This window comes from Bombus pascuorum, chromosome 9 (assembly GCF_905332965.1).
Source record: "Bombus pascuorum chromosome 9, iyBomPasc1.1, whole genome shotgun sequence".
NCBI classification, from domain to species: domain Eukaryota; kingdom Metazoa; phylum Arthropoda; class Insecta; order Hymenoptera; family Apidae; genus Bombus; species Bombus pascuorum.
Window position 1 is genome coordinate 2,632,034 of NC_083496.1, and position 20,436 is coordinate 2,652,469.

At 40.0% G+C, this 20,436-nt stretch overlaps 1 protein-coding gene across 2 annotated transcripts in view; it reads right to left on the reverse strand.

Annotated features, from left to right (window-relative positions):
• LOC132910277 (heterogeneous nuclear ribonucleoprotein L) overlaps positions 1–20,436 on the reverse strand; it is a 168,651-nt gene that overhangs the window by 59,557 nt on the left and 88,658 nt on the right. For both annotated transcript variants that reach the window (XM_060965835.1, XM_060965836.1), the window contains exon 6: positions 2,176–2,239. In XM_060965835.1, coding sequence (XP_060821818.1) covers positions 2,176–2,239 — 64 coding nt within the window. The remainder of the gene's footprint in view (positions 1–2,175; positions 2,240–20,436) is intronic.

A 20,436-nucleotide genomic window follows, 5' to 3' on the forward strand; every position in this document is an offset into this window, starting at 1 on the left:
TAGCTCTGCCATTTTCTGCTCTAAATCTTCGTTCGTTCCGAATTACACGCGTGATAATCGACACGTTCGATAGTCTAAATGCAACGAAAAGAAACTATTTACAGAGGCTCGCGAAAGTACCTGAACGCTTACCATAGAAAACTTTTATGAATATGCATATTGCGTGTATTGTACCGTTATTTTATACCGAAACATTTCTACATTTCATTCGCATTCGTAACGAGATTCAATTATCGCGATTATTCGCATTATACGGAACATTTCGAAAATTAATTAACGTTATAACGAGGCACGACTGTCTTATTATACTGATTATTATACCGATAAAATTTGAAAGCAGTCTGAGAACGTATATAAAAGTTACAAGATATTTACCGCGAACATATATTTAGTAGAAAATTAATATAACAGGTAAAGAGCAGGAATAGCAATCTTAACAAGTGTCTCGCACGATAAATGTCAAAAGCGTGAATGATGGAGTTGTATAAATACTCGTGCAATTTTCGCGAAACGTATGCTTGTAGCAAATGCTTTCTAACTTCTATATACATTTGCAGACTCGTTTCAAATTCGGCCAATATAATCACAGTAGTCTAGTTTCATTAGCATTAATGAAATCTCAAAGTAGATGGCCTAACAAGCGTTCGAACATCTTCTCGAGCCACTGTATACGATGTTGCTGTGCCTTGCGAACGTAACTAGCGTGAAAAGTTTCGCGCAATACTCGGTTCGGTATATTGCAATCGTTGGAAATTCGAAATAGGTCGAAGGAGAATTCTGAACGATAATTTTAGGTGGATATGGTCGAAAAAGGACGCACGATCGCATCGAAGCTGGTGGAAGGGGCAGCAATCTGCGACGGGAAACGACACGAAATAAATTGCCATCGAGTAATTGTGATTTAAAACGGAAAAATATCGAGAGCACGGTTCTCTAACGAGTACCTTTATCGTTTCGCTACAATGGATCGCACACACGTCGATACGACGCGATGCGCGTCCACGGCGCATCTATCGACTCTTCTTTCTTTTTTCGACTGCAGTGCTTTCGGCGAACCGCACGTATCTCCGTATTTCTGTCTCGATTTCCCGTAAAAGGACGACACATCCGACGTGTCTGGTTGCGTGAATCGTTTGCCTCGTTTGCCCGATGTAACACGCGGTATGAATCGATGCGACTAGCGATGGACGAGAATGATTCGTTCGTGTCGACGGGACTGGAATCGTTCCTCGTTTTGCTCAACCTCTGCGAACGAGCTGAGAAATGGAAATCATCTGGCGGTGAAACTCGCGTGACGTTGAAATTTACTGGCAAATTTATATGGAAACGTAAATCGAATCGCGTAATACGGTTTTAATATTCGCGCGCACGGGTTATATCAGCGGATTAGCCGTTCACAGGCCAAAGCGGTTAATTCCGCTTTTTGAAATTTTAGTGTCAAAGCGCTTGACTGCCGCCCGTCTCGTATAATTTCATTAACTTTTTCTGCTTTTTGTTTTGCGATAATTTGGCAAATAAGCGACTCGTATTACGATATTTATACTGAAAAGTGCAAACGTTCGTTACAAAATATCAGCGGACCGTGAATTCGTAACACGTATCAAGAGGCGATTCAATTTTCACTGATTCGATCATTCCATTTTCTTTGATTTAATAAATAGCATCAGAAAGTGGAGCTGTCTATCGCAGCAGCCGTTTCAATTATTTTCTTCAGATTTTCCAACGATTCTTTACGGGGTTCGATCAACGTTACCGCGTGTCGAGTAGCGCGCGCACGTGAACTTAACGAGGGACGCGGAAACCTTCTAAGCTCGCATCCGGACTACGTTTTATCCAATTACAGTTTTCTTCTGTGTTCGCGGGTGCGCACGAGTACCGAGAAAGCGCGAGAAAGGAAAAACAGGTCGGCGAAAATGTTACCGAATTAGAAGGAATTCTCAGTTACCGCGAGTCTAATGGAAATAGAGGCGAAGAAAAGGAACGATTCCGGTCCATGGAGAAATTTGTGTGCGCGCGTACACGCAGCCCCTGCTACGTGACATTAATGATTAAAATGCTTGAGAACGGTGGAGCGAGAACGCGTGTTCTCTACGAGCGAACATAAGGGAAAAAATAGATAAATAAACGAGAAAACGGAGAGATAAAAAAGACTAAGAAATTGTGGAAGAAACTCACCCAGTGTCGGTGTTGTGTAGTCCCAGCTTTCCGCGTCGTTTTTGTATACGTTCAATTTGGTGGGCTGCAAACAAAGAATTTATATCGAGATTAGTTGCAAGCAATGGTTGACGATTATTTTAAAGAAACATTTGCAAGAAACTTAAAAATTATTATCGCTTAACGATGTATTGGTTAGATCATCTACAATATTTATTTTAATCTTCGTTCGTTGATATCCAGTTTTTTTAGACGCTAACGCGGAATCTGTTAAGACTCTGTCGTTAAAACACATTCATACAACGTATTTATCGCGTGTGTTCGCCGCATTAATTGCTGCGTGGAAACGAAAGAGATACGCGATACGTACAACATACTTTTATTAATCATTCTGAACGGTTACGTAAAAAATATATGAGAAGAAAAAGAGACACATCGTATATCATGTTAGAGTCTGTAAAATTTCGCGCCAATAATTAATTAATTAAGTTAAATGTTACATGGGATATAGATATATTTCGATTCCTCGTGTGCTCGATTTTTCATACGCATGTTTCTCGCAACGCGTAAAATCGCCACAGTTCCTTTCCAGAAAGATATAGAATCTCATCGGTAAAACTTCCCGCTATAGTTACCGCCGCAATAAATTCAATCTTGTATCGAGTTCGATATGCACATTCACCTAGATATGAAACGTAACATCTCCGATAGCACACGATCGATCGATCCGACGTCGCTGTATTGCAAGATCATTCTATCGACATTAGTGTCCACACGTAGATTCGATCCCAAGTTAAGTCCTAATAATTTCAAGCTGGACACCCGTTGAAATTTAACACATTTCGTGCAGTAGCATTGGACGATCGTGCGCGGAATTATTAATATGGGAATTTAACGCAGGCAGGCTGCCCTCGCCTGTACCATAAATCCTCGATTAGCTATGCATGTACCGTTGCAAAATGAATTATACAAACACACGAGCAACCAGTTGGCTGCGAAGAGCTGGAAAGAGGTGGGAAGGAGAACGAATTGTTGGGATTATACGCAGATCGGTAGAAATCTGCGTATCGTAACGATGAACGCGTTAACATCATAGCCGATGTTAAATTGTTTGTTTCATCCGAATGAAACGTATCCACGAAACGATATCTGTAAATCGTAATCGGTCGCGACTATTCTTATTAAATTTCAATAATCTGGCGTTATTGCATGTCGCTTTTATGCCACGAATTCCTTTGACGCGACCAACGCAACTTCCGTTCGTTCCCGGTTTCGAAAAGTTCTCCCTCTTTTGTTCAATTTCGCGTCGATCTCCGCCGAGAGAGGAAAAAGCCACCCTCTCGTTCCTTTGTTCGTCGGGGAAAAAATTTAATTCATCGCTACCGCGAACCTCCATTCAATGCTCTCCGTGTTTCACGCGGGATGTAACCTGCCTTCTTTTCTTCCTTCCTTCCATTTTCATCGCTGGATCGAGCCAAGAAGAGTCTCGAATTTTCTGTATACGCGTGTAATTCGCAGATCTTAAGAGTAAACGATGCAGTGGTTATCTTCGTCAGTAACTCGTGTCAAGGAATATGGCTTACTTTTTATATATTTCGGAATGCGTCGAAATAAATTGCAAGGAGAAAGTACGTATTTTTTGCATATTAATCGCATACAAGCGTCAGTCATTTTGTATTTTTAGAGTTTCCGTGTGCTTGCAGATTAAAACGAAAACGGGTTTTATACGAAGCAATCAATCGATCGGTAGAAACTGAGGGAAAGAGCAATCGATGGAACAGCCTCTCCCCGGTATGGCAATACGTCAACTGCTATCGGAAGCTTAGCTTTTTCCACAAGAAATCTCTCTCTTAGAACCTATTCTCTCTTTGCCGTTAATAGAAAACCTGACTTCATCGCTTAACTCAATGAAGATCCACGAGCCACGGACTTCAATCAGAAAACCGACACTTGTCGTTTAAACGACCGTCCGATTAATTTACAAGTTTAAACGACGAATGACATACAGCGAAGAGAGATATAAATTAGAATAATTTTAGTCTTCTCGTAAACGTTGATCTTAAACTAATATTCCTCGCTTATATCGAGATACTCTCGTTTCTACTTGCCGAAATTAACGCCATTTGCCATCCCAACTGCTCGGTTATAACAGCGAATTTGAGGGCCAATTAATATGAATTCTACGCGGAATATAGTGAAAAAGGAGTTGCAAGTGCTGGAATAATTTCTCTTTATTTAGCTTTTAAGGCTGTCGCGAAATAGAGCTACGAGCGTAAGCGTCAAATAAACTACGGTTTAATAAAGTTAGCTAATGCAGTTACTAATTTGGTACAGTGCATAAAATCTGCTTCGATACAGCCTTTACCATTTATTCTGCCTCTGTAAATCCGTAAAAAAGTACTAAGGACACCAGCGTTCAAGTGACTAAGATAATGATACAGGCGATAAAATTGCCAGACGCGCATTTCCTTTTTCTGTTGCAGCTTTTTATCTTATGGTACGTACTGTTTCTCCCACTGTACTATATTTGGACACGAATTAAAGAAAGCTGATTAAATCAACACAGAGCGTTAACGTATAACTCGTTGATTCGTTATTTTTCTATAAATTCTGCAACTCTTTTTGCGTACCCTGATCCATTACCTTGCACAAGTACAATGCGATTGATGGTTTCTATTAGGTCGTCGAAAAAGTGTCTTCCTTTTACAGACACGTCTTTTACAACAACGCACAAAGGTGAAAGATCCGTTGTTAATGGAAGCGACGCGATGAAAGTAAATGAGAAAGGAGGAAACTATTACCAATTTTGTGAAAAGCAATCGATGGATACGATGAACTTGACACGACAGTTCCAGAATTAATTAACCCTGTTAAATACTACGTCTAGTTAAATACACGATTCTATTAGGTTGTCCGGAAAGTGTCTTTTCTTCCGCAAACGTGTTTTTTACAACAGTGCACTTTCGTACAAACACGAAACCTAATCTGTCGAACGTTGCGATGTTTATTTTGATAGAACAAAATGGATCGTACGTAGTTCGATGAAATAAATGTTGCGTATCGATTATTTCCTTATAAAACGAAAGAAACTTTTGGACGACCTAATATAACGATCAACGTCAATTATCGCGTTTTATACGAGACAAGCGTCCCAATGCTTCGTAGTATCTCGATTGTCGGCTTTTTATCACCGATATTATAAAATTATAATATCACGGAACAATTAGAGCAACGACCTTGCGATCGCATAAACGCGGAAGTGTGTCGCGATCGTGATCGAGAATTCGGTGCTCGGTTCGCCGCCGATCTATGCGTTAAATTTATCAGATTACGTCTGGACGGTCGTGAAGCGTGCCGTAAATTTCAAAGTCTTGCTCCGCGCGTTTTCAACGATCGTAAAAACGTCGAGCGGTGCTCGCTGCTTAACAAATGCCCCGGCGTTCCCCTTATTTCTCATAAGAATAATTCCACCGGCGACTGGAAGAAAGTAAAACGACGGCAGAGAGAAAGGAGAGGACGTAGTGACCGGCAACGTGGTTCGCGTTTATCAACGGGTGCGCTGCTCAACGTGAGAGAAACAGGCGCCAGTTGAGAAGAATGTGAAACGAAAGAAGAGGAAAAGGAAATGGATGAGAGAAAAAGGACCGCGTTTGCTGGTAATAAACCGTTTTCTCTATGATTCGTGGCTGTTGCGGTGGCGAACAACACAAAGCCTATTACAACGAAACAAATCTCGCGAGAGGGAAGCGTTTCGCTGCACGTTCGATGGCTCGGCCAATAAAATCTTCTAAAACGCAAGATTAATCGTAAGCAATGTATCTGAGAAGAAAGAGAACCGACTCGAGCAAGGAGATTTATCAAGAAACAAAGGTGAAAGATCCGTTGTTAATGGAAGCGACGCGATGAAAGTAAATGAGAAAGGAGGAAACTATTACCAATTTTGTGAAAAGCAATCGATGGATACGATGAACTTGACATGACAGTTCCAGAATTAATTAACCCTGTTAAATACTGCGTCTAGTTAAATACACGATTCTATCAGGTTATCCTGAAAGTGTCTTTTCTTCCGCAAACGTGTTTTTCACAACAGTGCACTTTCGTACAAACGTGAAACCAAAGTCTGTGAAATGTGTTTATCTCAAGAGAACAAAATGGATCGTGCGTAATTCGACAAAATAACATAAAACAAAGAACGTTGTCTGTCTATTTCTTCATAAAGCGAAAGAAACTTTTCGGATAACCTAATACTTTCATTTTTATTTGGATGTATTTTACGATCGATTCTGTAAATTTTCCTGGCGTGGTACTATGTCGTGTTTAATAAGTGTTTATCGTGTGTTTGATTCTAGTAATCTAATACCAACACCGAATATTCTGCTGATATCGAATACCGTAACCCTGAGACTGAATAGATGCGAAATACGGATGATCGAAGAGTATAATTCTAAGCAACAACCTTTGAATAAACATAGATCCGTAACAACCGACTGCAAGTAGCCTTGACCTTTTCAAATAGAAGGAAGTTATAGGATCTTTGAAAAGCAGCAGAAACAAATAAATGGCGAACGCGGTTATATATGGCCAGCTATAGTATTTCTGGGTTAAAGTTAAAACTGATCGTATTTTAGCAGTAGAGTAGCTAGTTTATTCGAATCGTTTTGCGGTGTCTTGGAAAAGGGAGACGATTCGCCTTATCCGAAAGGCAAATAGATCGCATCGTCCCTGGAACAATGTCCTCCCTCTTACCTTACTTTCCATGAATCCACCGACGACTACTTTGTGAAAGGACGTTCGTTCCTGCGGGCAAATGGATCGCTGAAAGGCTTCCCGGGGTGGAACTTTTTTGGTAAAATAAGCGTCGCCGGAGTCTACCCACGATACGTAAATTTAGAAAGGGAGACAGAGTTATGAACTCGATTAAATATGTTCGAAAGAGTGACGACGGTGGTAGCGCGTAACAAAGGGGCGATTATAGCGTCCGATACGAACCACTAAGAAATCAAATTGATCAACACCATCGGGGTTGTATGATCGTTCGGTTCTGGAGGAATTAAACGATGGACATACTTTGACGTTAAAAGCGGGAAATTTTCAGGAAACGGAGTCGATCGATTCGGTCTCTCGTTGGCTCGCGTCTCGAGAGATTATTCGTTATTGAGATTCGACGAAGGTGAATGTAAATTTTTAATCGAGAAAAGCAACGGAACCAGACACTGAGATTTACGAGTCGAAAATACCGCGAAACTTGGGAATTTCGCGCAGCAATAACTTTCAATTCGTGCACACGTATAGACGTAGAACGTAAAACAAAATCTATGAGAACTCCCTAGCGGTAACGCGATAATATGCATCGATTTGGCTCCAAATATTTATTTTGATGGGTGGTGATTCTGTCAGATAGCAACAATGCTCGATGGTAAAAATTCTACCGGAAAAAGAACGAAATTCCGCCAGAATTTATATCTCCTGTAGCCTGTCAGTGTGCAAACAAAAATTTCAAAATAATACCATCTATCGTCCAAACGAAGATATACATGTACGTGCAACCATTTCATTCAGAACGGCATATATCCGTGTATTTCGTAACTAACGTAAGATAGATTTAAACGAAACGATCTTCGACACGAGATAAATACGACGAAGAAATCCGATAAAATGATCTTTTCGGTCGTCTGACTCGAATCCGCCGAATATCTTTTTCCGATGGTTCTAGTTTCAACGACGATTTAAGAAGGTACCGAAGCGCGCGATATGGTGCGTCGCCTTCTTCGCTAATCGTTGCCATCTTCGATTTGACGATGACTATAATTGGCCTTTGACCCCGCCGCTCTCGGCTGGTGGAGAGTTGATACGTCCTGGCGGGACTATGCATTTTCACGGCGACGTTTCGCGTGATTTATCGCGGTGCCGGCTGGCGGGAAGGCGAAAAAAATACGCTTTGCCTCTTTTGTCGAGACATTTTTTTACTGGATAAAAATTTCGGGCTGTTGCCACGTACTGGGAATAGAGAAGAAAAAAAAAAATGGGGGAAACCGGAAAGAAAAATGATAAAAGTCGGGGAAGGGAGGAAATAGTCGGGGGAACAGAGAAAATATCGGGTGAAAATAGTTGGCGCGACGCAATGTTACGCCGCCGAAACTTTTGCAAAAGATTTCCGACTGCGATGCAGCCGCGAAGCTTCTATTTTTGTTGAAACTTTCATGCCTGGTTTCCCGAATACGGTGATTTGTGAAGGTTGAAACCAACAGACCGTACTTTCCTATGAATTAAACCATTTTTTCCTTTTGCTTTGCACCAGTGCGAGTTCAAGGAACTCGAATTAGCCATTTTTCGATCCGATAAAGCCATCTGTTCGAACCTATTATTTCCTGCGTCTACGTAAAGGCTCGTTTATCAGTCCTGAAACTTTCCGGATACGTGATACAATTATGCAAGATACTCGAGGAAGATTATGTGCTTTCAAACGAGATTCATAGCTCTGTGTTGAAATATATTGACGAGTGTTTACGACGATAAACAGCATTTGTATATTGTAATTCATACAGCGAATTCGGTGTTGTTGAAGTGATCGTCACTTCTGAGAAAACTCTACATCTGGTCTTCGGTTTCTCAACCACCTAAGGTCTTCGAAAGCGCATAGACAAAAGAATGCGTCGAGGAAAGACCATAAGCGGTACACGTCCGACGTTGGTTTCGGCAGTTGTCTTTAGTCTCAGGGTAACGTTACTAGCGAGAGGATCTGGATCGGCTTACATAGTACCACATATTTTGTAATTTACTATTCACAATATACACACTTTCAATACCTTGCAGTTTGCCCACGCATTTCTTTAATTCCATCCACTGAATAACCTTAACAGGTGTTACTATGTAGAAACATTTCAGCAAAGAATCTCAAATACAGATTATAAGACGGACGATTTGCCCTTCAGATTTGTCCAATTTTTTCAGTAGGGAGAAGCAATAAGATGTTCGATCGATGACTGTCTACGTGTTATACTCAAGGCTGGAGCAATCATCCTAACGAGATTCGATCTCAGCAAGAGTCCCTGTAATCTAGTAAATTAACCACTTAATCTCGCTTCTAGTCTAATTGTTACAAAGACCTGTACGCTCGTAACAATCACGAAGGGAAGAGAAAACGAAATCCATCATTTTGACGGATTTGGTGCTGCAACTACGAGAGAAGAAGATAATTCCCATCGAGCCGCAGAATTTTTCTTTTCATTCCGTTAAAACCATTTTCAACCGCTCCCAGCCCACGCCTGTACGTTAAACAACCGCTCTCCTACATCCGCATAATTCAGAGACTCGCAAATTCGCGTAATGCCGCAAGAAAATTGCAGCCTTCGTTTCGCAACTCGTTTCGCCGTATAAGAGACGGAACAGAGTTGCAAAGTGAATCGCGAATGCGTTTATAAATATCTAAAACGAAACGCGGTAGTAAACCAACTTTGTGCGATAAAATGACACATAGACAGAGAGAGAAAAAGACAGACAGAGAGAGAGAGAGAGGTGACGTTAGGGGCGAAGAGATCGTATGAGCAGCTGGCTCAGAGGGTAGCGTTACGATTGCGGCATCCCCAGGAAAATTATTAAAGCGACGAGATAAGACTAGCGGGTCGCGCCGTATGCTATGGAATTATTCAGGCGCTCTAAAACGCTAATTTCGCGTTGCAACGGGGATCCGTATGCCGAAACGAAGCGTCCGATTTGCTCTCTTCGTTCGCAGCGACGACGACGAGCTCCTTATTGGATTTTCTAACGAAAGATTGAATGAAGAATGCCGGATTTCAAGTGCATTAAAGCGGACAGCGAGGAGAAGGTATCCAGAAGTGTGGCGATGGTAAACGAGCAGAGACGTAAAAGAATGGAGGAAGGCGAGGATAATGGTCGAGAAGGTGTAAAAGAGTAAAAATGAAGAAACGTGGAGTGCGTCGTGTCGCTAAACGGGCGACAGGAATACGGCAGCGTAAACAGGATTTTCCTTGGTCGCTTCTTCCGTACGAGAAGAAACAAGAAAGGTAGGGAAGACATTAGCAAAGAAAGAGTTTTGTTTGCTTCCTTTCGACGTCGTTTCACAGCGTGTTTTTTAATGAAAGGTTGCAGCTTTAGAGAGGAAGAAAGAGCGAGAAGGCCGGAAAAGGAAGATAAGAACGGTGACACGGGGAAAATACAGCGGCATAGCGCGAATCCCGTTAATGCCGCTTCTAGGCTAAACTCACGTTCCTTCGATTTCAGAAAACTTTTCCCGGTCGTCGGAAGCGTTATCAAGGAAGCTACGAGAAGCGTGAGAAGATGCTGTTCGCTGAATTATCGCGACAGTTGAAATGAAACGTCTCCGATAGCTTTCGAAATTCAGATCGTTACAATGTCGTACAATTTTCATAAAAGACCTTCCTTCTGAAGATTCCTTTGGTAAAAGTTACTAAAAAATACTCGAATCGTGCAAAATTCGCAAAGCATCTACGATGATGATTTCGCAATAGCATCGCAATTATATTTTTAAGAAATATCTGCGTACGATATTGCGCGTACAGAAACGAATCTTCAGACATCTAAAAAGGAAACATTACGAAATGATAAAGAACCATTTTTAAGAAGAAAGAAAAATGCAAGATCCTCCAAAGAATTCTTGTCATTTAAAGAACAAAGAATTATTCCAGATCAATCAATACTCCTTGAATAAATTACCTCGATTAAACGAATTAAATACTCAAGAACCAACGATATGTTTGAAACAATACCACGTATCTTTATATTGGTCGATAAAAAAAGAAATTCCGGTTTGGTAGTTTAAGCCCTTTATACACAGTATCGTATATCAAACTCGAAACATCCAAAAACCTAGATCCCCTGGGAAGAACACGGACTTCCGCAAGAGGATTCAGCGAAGCTTGTGAAAGCATCGATAAACGTTCGCAGTAACACAGACGAGAACTCGTGGCCGATGAAAAAATGTAAAAGCGGCGCAAGAGTTCCGTGCCGTGCGCAAGCAGAGGTCTGAACGGTCTTATCAGGCGTTTTCGAACGCGACACTGAATTATGGATTTATAATCTGGCGCGTCGGCTAAAAATAGTGGACGTTTCTCGTTTAATTCCCGCCAGTTCGCCCGTGTTCGACCATCTACCCTTTCCCTGCCGATTTAAATCGCGTTTCCGCTCGGAGTTCTTCCAACGCACTGGCGAAACGGCACGGCTGACACGCCAGGATAGAAGGAAAATTTATGAACAAAAGGAACTGGACGATTAATTTTGCCCGTCCTTCTATTTGCATCGCGAGATATCACGGTTGACGGATAAATAAAAATGGAAGTTGGCTGCTTTTAAATAAATATCGTGGCACGATGAAACGTAAACCGTGGATTTTTATGCATTCAGCGGAAAATTAAAGGTAAACTAACAGTTAACGAATATGAAGAGATTCTGATAACGTGGAAATATATCGACGGCTAGATGTACTGCATTTTTTAATTTATGTAATTTATCGTTGTTTTGTTCGCTAGTCTACATATTTCAAATAACCAGATTTTACTCGCTATAATATTTAGCGGATGGAGGGTATTTCTACTTAGATTCCATAATCTTGATTGGCTTCATTAGAATATGAAATTACATAAATATCTATAATCTGTGCTTTGTATTTCTGTACAAATTTATTTCCTTACGGTGTTATTTATCTTTGGGCAATATTGACAATGATGTTTCGATCGGTAATATTTTATCAGCTAGCCAGCAAAAATAAGAGTTTTATATAAAAAATCTCGATGAATCGACACGAAACCAGACAGGCTTCGCGGTTGTTTGGACGCGATAACGAATTATCTGCGCATATCGGTTCGATCAAAATACACTTGCAAAGCGAGGACGAAATCGAGTATACCTATCGGAGTAATCCTTGTTATCGGGTTCGTTATATCACGGAATATTCATCGGTATAGCGGTCGATACACGCATGTCACGTATTTGTTTGTGATAAAACGGCCAAGATACACGTTTCGTGCAAGAAGTTGGACGTATTCTGTAATTTCTGCTTTCATCGACGATAAAACGAGGCTTGAAAATCGACACGAACGAATCGAAATTCGAGTGCTGTTAATTACTTCTTCGTTTCAGTCGTTTTTATTCTTATATTTTATTCCAACAGCTTTTAAGTAACACTGAGATTACTCGAAGCATGGTATTTCCTTCTTTTTCTCTCGTTCAAATTAATAGTATTATCGTTTGATCTTGTACGCTGTACTCGATTTAGAAAATCGAGCAACGATTTTACGAATATGGAAATTCGAATTTCTTGTTAAAACGATTGCAGAAACTGAAACTTATCGGCGCGATTTTAATTTTTTCTTTTTCCTCGACTTGTTCAATTTGTTCGATTGGATGGAATCGAGGCCGTGGTTCGTCTGCATCGCGTCGCAATTAACGGAAACTAACGCAATTAAGAACCGACTAAATTGATATGACGATCGAGTGTCGTTTTGTTCGTGCTCGGTTTCATTAATTTTAATTAAACGTCGAACATATTAATTAGATCTCGCGTCGCGTGATATCTCTAACTCGCGACAACTGCCGCGGATCGATAACGAGAACATCGCGAAACGATCGGACGGTTTCATTACGATGGACATTAGAGCTCGTTCAAGTGTGATGCATTGTATGTTCATAATAGAATTTCAGACCAGATCATGCGTGCTATGTTAGAAAATAAAACAGCTGAAATTATTAGCTTCGCGCGTTTAAGCAATAAAATCGTAAAATCTGTAAATTGTTATAAAGTATTTTCATAGGATAAATGTGATTTTCATAACCGATAGAAACGCATAATAAAATTTCGCTGATAATTTCACAGAGATAAGAATTTCTTTGTATTCGCTTTTAATTCGGCCTATCGATCACGTTGTAACCTCGTTCAACGCAAAATCGATGACATTGAGAGAAACGTAAAAATTTCATTACTTGTTAGGCTCGTAGTATGTACACATGGCAAACTTCGTCCATCATTTCGTATCAAGGCTGCTTATGCAGAGAGTTCGGTAGTTCACTGAGATTTTGTCTAAATGTTCGAGCAGTTTGGATCTTGAAACAGCTTAATCTTGTACGAGTATCGTGTGCATGCTTATCGCAAAATGCACGATACTGTACAGAGAACTGACGAATTTTACTCGAGTACGTCGATACGTTTCCATCAATTGCGAAAATATAATCAATTTTTTATAACGATAAACGCCGAACGCTATTTTACAAAAGGTAACATCGATAAAAGTTCGTATTGTAAATTTCCATCAAACGATGAAACGCTCGAACAAATACCGTTCTCAGACGGATAACTAGAGAGAAGAAGAAATTTCTAAAAAAGACATCGTCATTTTCATAAGTTATATTTTATATTATATTTTTGTAGTATTTTAATTATATTTTTTGCAGTGTCGCGTATCAGTTCGATGTTTTCGGGTCTTCCAGCCACCTGGTATCGGTTTTTACGTTAACTAATGATATTTTCGTCCCTCAGCTTTCCAAATCCGTTTTCGTTCTTCTTTTCCCTTTTAATTCAATTAGCAGCCATTATTCATTGACCATTTTTTCCATTTCGATCTCACGACCCGAGGTATCTGCTGGGCAGTCCATAGGTTGTGGCTGATTATTCGTTGTTCGGTATCTTGCACTTTATGTGCGCCCATTTAAACTATGTATATTACCCGGCGTGTGCCGACTAGATAGGCGATTATGCAAGAAAGATACATGAATTCGTCTAGCACGCGTCACCGTAGTCTATTTATACAGAATGTCAGAGGGATGCGAGAAATACGTCCATCAGACGCGATAGTTAGCGGGAGATCGCCAAGTTGAACTGGAAAAAACACGTAGCGGAAAAAAAACAAATCGAACCTATGGCGGTAACGAGAAAATCCATGTGTCGGCTGGCGGCAAGAAGATCTAAATCGAACGCTAAGTCAAATATAAAGAAAATAAAATCTCAGCGGTCCGTTATACTAGGATTTATTCACACCGCACTGTGGTACATAAGAAATGACGGTATCAGAGGAACGCCAGATATCTCCACAATCGAAGACGAGATTAAAAGACTTTGTAAAGTTCATCGAAATAGAAACGATCAGACAAATGGTCTTACTGAAAACAATTACACAGATCTTCCCAGAAGACTCAAACGAAAATATCCTATTGACCTACTCGGATTCAACCATTAATAAACCATACGCACTACTGTAAATAAGTCAAGAAAGATCCACCCCGATAATTAACGATAACAGAATCGAAATTCCACGTGTTAGCACATTGAACATAAGACAAAACAAATGTAAATGTTTGTAGCAATAAATAGGAACATCCGGATAAAGGGTATAAAAATAAAAGAACTTTCATAAATTGCTTCTGTCGCTAACTCGCTATGTTCTAGATTTTCCATGCACGATTCGGTTGCACCCTATATATAAACGAGTTGGCGTGCTCAAACGTCGCCGTCCTTGCTTCTATCCTGTATCTGCAGCGCGATACCGTGGTCGCGTGGGAGATGACAGCCATTGCAACAACATTACACCTGTGCACCGTTTGATACTTTTGAGTGGTCAGACTTCTTGCGTCGGAGAGCGATGATTCAGCCGTGAATCAACCGAATCGCCCATGTGCCGGTGCGCGCGTGTTTCACGAAAATTAAATCGCCCACGCGTACGTACGCGCTCGTCCCTTGCTCTCTTACCAGCTTTTGCTGTCGTAATCTTAGGCAAATTTATTTCAAAGGCCGCGTTTCCATCGCGTCGCTCGCGATTCTCGGCCATGTCTGTTCGATGAATGAAATCGTCGATCCATCCGACGATTCGTATTAATCGTGGAACGCGAGGGGAGCCGAAATCTGTCTTCGCGAATCTCGTAAATTCTCGCCCCGTTTCGGAGAAACGAGCCTTGTTCAAATTTACTCGAAGGCTAATTTCGCTACAGTACAAATATGCGGAGAATACACCTGCTCTCGGGATGAATATTAACGCGGCAATTACGCTTCACGCAACGTCTGTCTAATACACCTGTAAATGCACGTGCTTCTTACGTCGATGGATATGATTACTCCGAATACGTGTTCCGCCGATGAGATGTACGAAAAACGAAATGAGTATACGATGACTCGTGAAAGTGTCTCAAAGTGTGTTAAGCGTCTAACCAGTGAAATCTTTTTGCGTATATATTATACGCGTTGTACGAGACGCGTTTTCACGTTTTATTGGCATTTTAATTACACGCGACTGTCGTAATTATATCGGTAAAATTTCGAACCAGTCGGGAAATATGTATAGAAGTTACAAGATATTGGAACGTAATAAGTATTACAAATAATAAAATAGTAAGTATTACAATAATAATATTGTTAGACTCGATTCAAATTTGGCCAACTTTTACGAGCAACTGTATAAATTTTTACGAGTACCTACGTTTACTACACGTACCTACTGCAAGCGTAGCCTGAAAATCTATACACTTGATCGTTGTAACGTGTTTTAACGTACACGTAATCTCGTTAGATGTTCGACGATAAGCGCAACGTATGAAAAGACGCGTTATATTTGACAACGATCAAGGGATTAAGAGATCGTGGAGAAGACGAAGCGATGGAAAGCAGTCTCGATCTCGGTTGCTAATTGCACTTACTGCTATCAAGCTTACGTATGTAACGCAGCGTTTCGTCGTTAAGGCCGTTAATCTTGATCCGTTGAATTACTTTCGGCGAAACAGGAATTCATTAGACCTCCGTGAAAGCCGCGCACGGATCCTCGTACAACCATGATTTATAACGCGATTCAACGCGTTTCAAAGCAACTGGGCCCGCGTTCACACAGCTATGCGCGGTTAACCGTTCGAGCATTAGAGAACGATGCATTAATTTCTACGATTTCCGGCTATTTTGCGCCGACCACCGCCGAAAACCACACGGAGAAACCTATTACGTCGATATTACGTCAGTTGAACGTGTAACGTATTCCACCGAAATCACTTTGTCACGCGAACTAACGTTGGTTTTTCCGTCTGGAAGCTAACGATCGGACAACGATAGGCTTCTTCGACTCGCCCTTTGATCGATCCAGAACCAAACAGCGAAATAATGGATAGACGTCGTTAGAAAAAACATGAACGAAGGCAATTTACTGTTTCCTCAAATTGTAATACGATAGAATAGAATAACAGAAACGTTAAAAGAGCCTGTCGTACAGTCGTAGAATTTTTAATATATAATTTAGAAAAAAAAAGTTTATTACAGCGTTATAAAGTTCAATCTCTCTAAACTTCGTAGAATCGTAGGATCTAGATGGAACAGGAAATAACAACAAAACAATATCGTTAATATTCTTGAAATTTCTTTTTGCAGATACGATATGAATCAAATAGAATTGGATAACGTAAACTGATTAAAAGAAAATTTAACGAGATGTTTCGTTAATATTGTATATCCTTGGCTTGATGCTTATTGGGTTAATAAGACTTTCTATCATTTTCTTTTTCTTTCCCCTTACGCGTGCACATTTGCTCGAACAAAGCTGATTTTCTCCGTTCACAGAATGATCGTCGCATATACACGTTGACTGTTGGCGATCGCGTCGTGTGGCTGTTACAAGTTTTCAACTATGTCAACAACTCTCTCGACTCGTGTCGGGCGAAGTACTTTTAATTAATGTTTTTAATTAGTGTCCCGTTTGCTATCAGAAGGTAACAATCTAACAGACGTGTCTTTGACTTTCAAAAATAAACAGGCACATATGAAATTCTTTCAAACTTCTGACCAAAAGACAATTTATATTCTACGTGGTTTTTCCTAATTGACAAGGCGATTTTTAATTTCTTCGTGCTGCTCGTGTTTTAAGATAGAAACTGAATACGTCGTTACTGCGAACAAATTTACACGAAGCGCAGCTGAAAGAATTATCCCCGTATCAAGGCTGACGTTGACATAGTGCCAAATTCGTTGGACAAGAATTATACGAGATCGAGTGCCTCTATCAGTCACGAAACTAACACCTAAAAGAATTAATTTTCTCCCTGGTATGCCAACCCTTTAAAAATCAACCCACTCTTTACGTAACCGAATTGTTTCCTAACTATGTGAAAGAAAGTTTCGAGAATTTGTTTTACGTTTTCTCACAGCCATCTTCTTTTCGTCTATCTGCACCCTGACTTTTTACAAAGTCCGAAGAAAAATTAACTTATCTACTTAAACCGTTATAACAAATTTTCTTTTTTTTTTTTAATCATCGAAGTAGTTCTTTTGCTCTTGATCTATATAGCGAGTTTATTTTATTTAAGCTTTCCAACAGCGTCGAACTTACCTAACTTTCATCCTCGTTGGGTTTATCTATTACGTTCTGACTACTCGTAATATTTACAAAAGGCGATCTAAGAGGACGTAGCCAAATAGAATTTTCACGTCTAGTTTGCATATCAAAATCATTCAGTGCATTCTAAAAGCATCGTAATACGAATTTATAGTTGGACTATATTTCTCGCGGGTGCATCGCCGGCGACGGGAATTCATGTCGCAAAGTGTTTCAACGTTATTTACGAGATATAAATGGATTTAAAGTTCCATCGGTCCAGCGGTCTCTGGAGTTGCCGTAAAAGTGCGAATAATAACGAAGCTGTTTACGTTTTAACCAATGCGGAACAGCCCCTGCTCCGTTAACAAGTTACGAAACCAAGTTTCCGATTGAAGTGTAATTTCAAATAAGGGTCTGAAACTCGTTTAACTACATTTGAAAAAAAAAAAAAAAAAAAAAAAACTGGCCTTAAGGTTGTGCTGCTTGCTTTGATATAGAGTATCGTGGTTGTTTCTTTAACTATATCAACACGATCCTTCCGCGGAACGCCTAGCAAATTTTATCTTCAATGATATTTCAAGCGAAGGAAGGAGAGGCTAATTTGTACGACGTGTATTTATTTAACGATCGAATGAAAATATTTTAGCTGGAAAATATTTAATGGAAATTCAAGCCACTTAAAGACTAAACTAGCCGATTCTATTTTCTTCGAGTTTAAGCCTCGTATCAAAATTAGTGTTTAATTCTCTAGAAAACGATTAACCTCGATAGTCTTGGTACGAGTTTGGCCTCCCTGTGACTCTAATTATATTATCGCTTACAAACTACGGTATAACTAAACACATACAATCAAATTAAGAATATTTCCAAACAATGTACATTAAATACGATAATACAGAGTATTATAGAGTCACGTTTCCTTTGAAACGTTGCCTGAATTAAAATGTACGTAAGTACTTTAGAACTTGGTAGGAAAAATTTTCAATGTAAGACACTACGTGGCCAAGTATGATGAAATATTCATTCGCCAGCTATATCATTTTGTCAAAAGGCAAATGTGGCTATCGCTTAATATTACTTCCTGTTAATATATTCATAAAAGAGACACGCTTTAACCAGTCTTGCTCGGTTAGCGGATTAAACTTTCATTAAAGTTTCCATCTGACATTTACAAATTCATATAATTGACGTAATTACGGGATGACGGATGTAAAAAGAATGCAGGAAACGCGACATATATCGAACGAGATGCTTGAAACGATCCACGTGAGCCAAAATTCGAGACTAAAACTAAATAACGCCCACGCGAACGAGGTCCGTTAGAATTTCGTCGGTGTTGTTCTTTTTGGTCCTTTTGCTGTTCGCAGTTCATAAACTGGGCGTGTAAACACGTGTCACTAAATGGAAGGACGAGAACAAAAAGGACAAGAGCAACAAATGAACGAGGTACACGTTGAATCGCGTGTCGTTAGAAGTTGTACGCAAAGTGGACCCACGTTTAACTGGTCGTGCATAATGTTTCGCGGTCGTAACGTCCCTAGGATTTCAATTTCGCGCATCCCACGGCACGATAAGTTAAAGAAGTTACGACTTCTCTCGAACGAGTCTACGGGATTTAACAGAAATGTTGTAATTTGACCGTTCCAACAATGGTTTAACATTTCAATTATCTTGCAATTTCTTATTTTTTCTCAGGTTCTTGCTCGCGCTTAAGAAATCAAATTACAGACACGAAGATAATTTAGCAGTGGAAGAACCCGCTGAACCACGATACTACCGAATCGGTAAGTGTTATTATCTTCGCTAACGACTGTAATTATATACGAGTTTTTAACTTTTAAATGACAACGATGTTCCTTTTCCCAGGTTTAGTTCGAAGCAATAGCAACTTCCTTTTTAACGACTGTCTTTTTCGTTGAAGGAATTATAAAAGAAAATACAAAATTTGATACAAAGTCTAGTATTGATTTCTCATCGTTTCGAATTTCTCAATTATGTGTGAACTTACTAGAGACTCTTAAGATCTCAAATAGCAAACTTTGGATCTAAAATTTTAGGAATTAAAAAACTCCAACGTATTTACTTAGAAATAAACTCGTTAAAAGTGGATACTCGAACGAATTAATATTTACGAGCTGTATTACCAACAAATGTATACATTAGTATGCTAAAACGTATGACGTACGAACGTATGATACAACGTATGATCTATAAAATGTAAAAGAAGCGTTGCTCCGAACGTTTTTTATTTTGGTTCGTCGAATTCCGTTACACGCGACTATACACAAAGATTATGCGTAAATTTGTATCAAAAGCGAAAAGAAGAGACGTGTTTTCACGGAAGTAGAGACAGAGACGATAAAAACGAGTCGGTAAACATTTTAATGAAGTACGGATTAATCGATTCGAGATGGATACGCCGTGGGGCCAATTATAAACTCAATCTCTAACTGACGCTGCGAAAATTGGATTGCCAGGCTCGTCTGCAAAATTACGCTCCGCTTCTTATTCAAATTTTCCAATTTCGAAAGCCGCGAGATACTCTTTCGGTCGTATACACGCGCGTCCGCTTCGTACGATTTTCACAAAAGTGACACAATCGGCAACTCGATACCTTATAAAATCGATTCTAATGCAATTGATCGCGTACTGTACGTACGAGAAACGCGAGACTCTCAAAATCCAAAGTAATCGCCCCTATTTTTGGAAAATTTCTCAATTCCATTACAAAAGCTAACATAATTAAATTATCGCTTAACAGGAAATATAAATTCCTAACTAAATTCCTGATAAATTCCTTTGTCGCTGATATCGGTGCATTTGCAACTGTCCATACTACTGTTGACATCAAATACTACAAATGCGGAACTTCGATTGATCCTGGGAACATCTGGAAACGAACGACGTTCGGAGGAACGTAGTTGCGAGAGCTGACAAGCGTCGCAGGAAGCGTAACCGCGTCGAAACG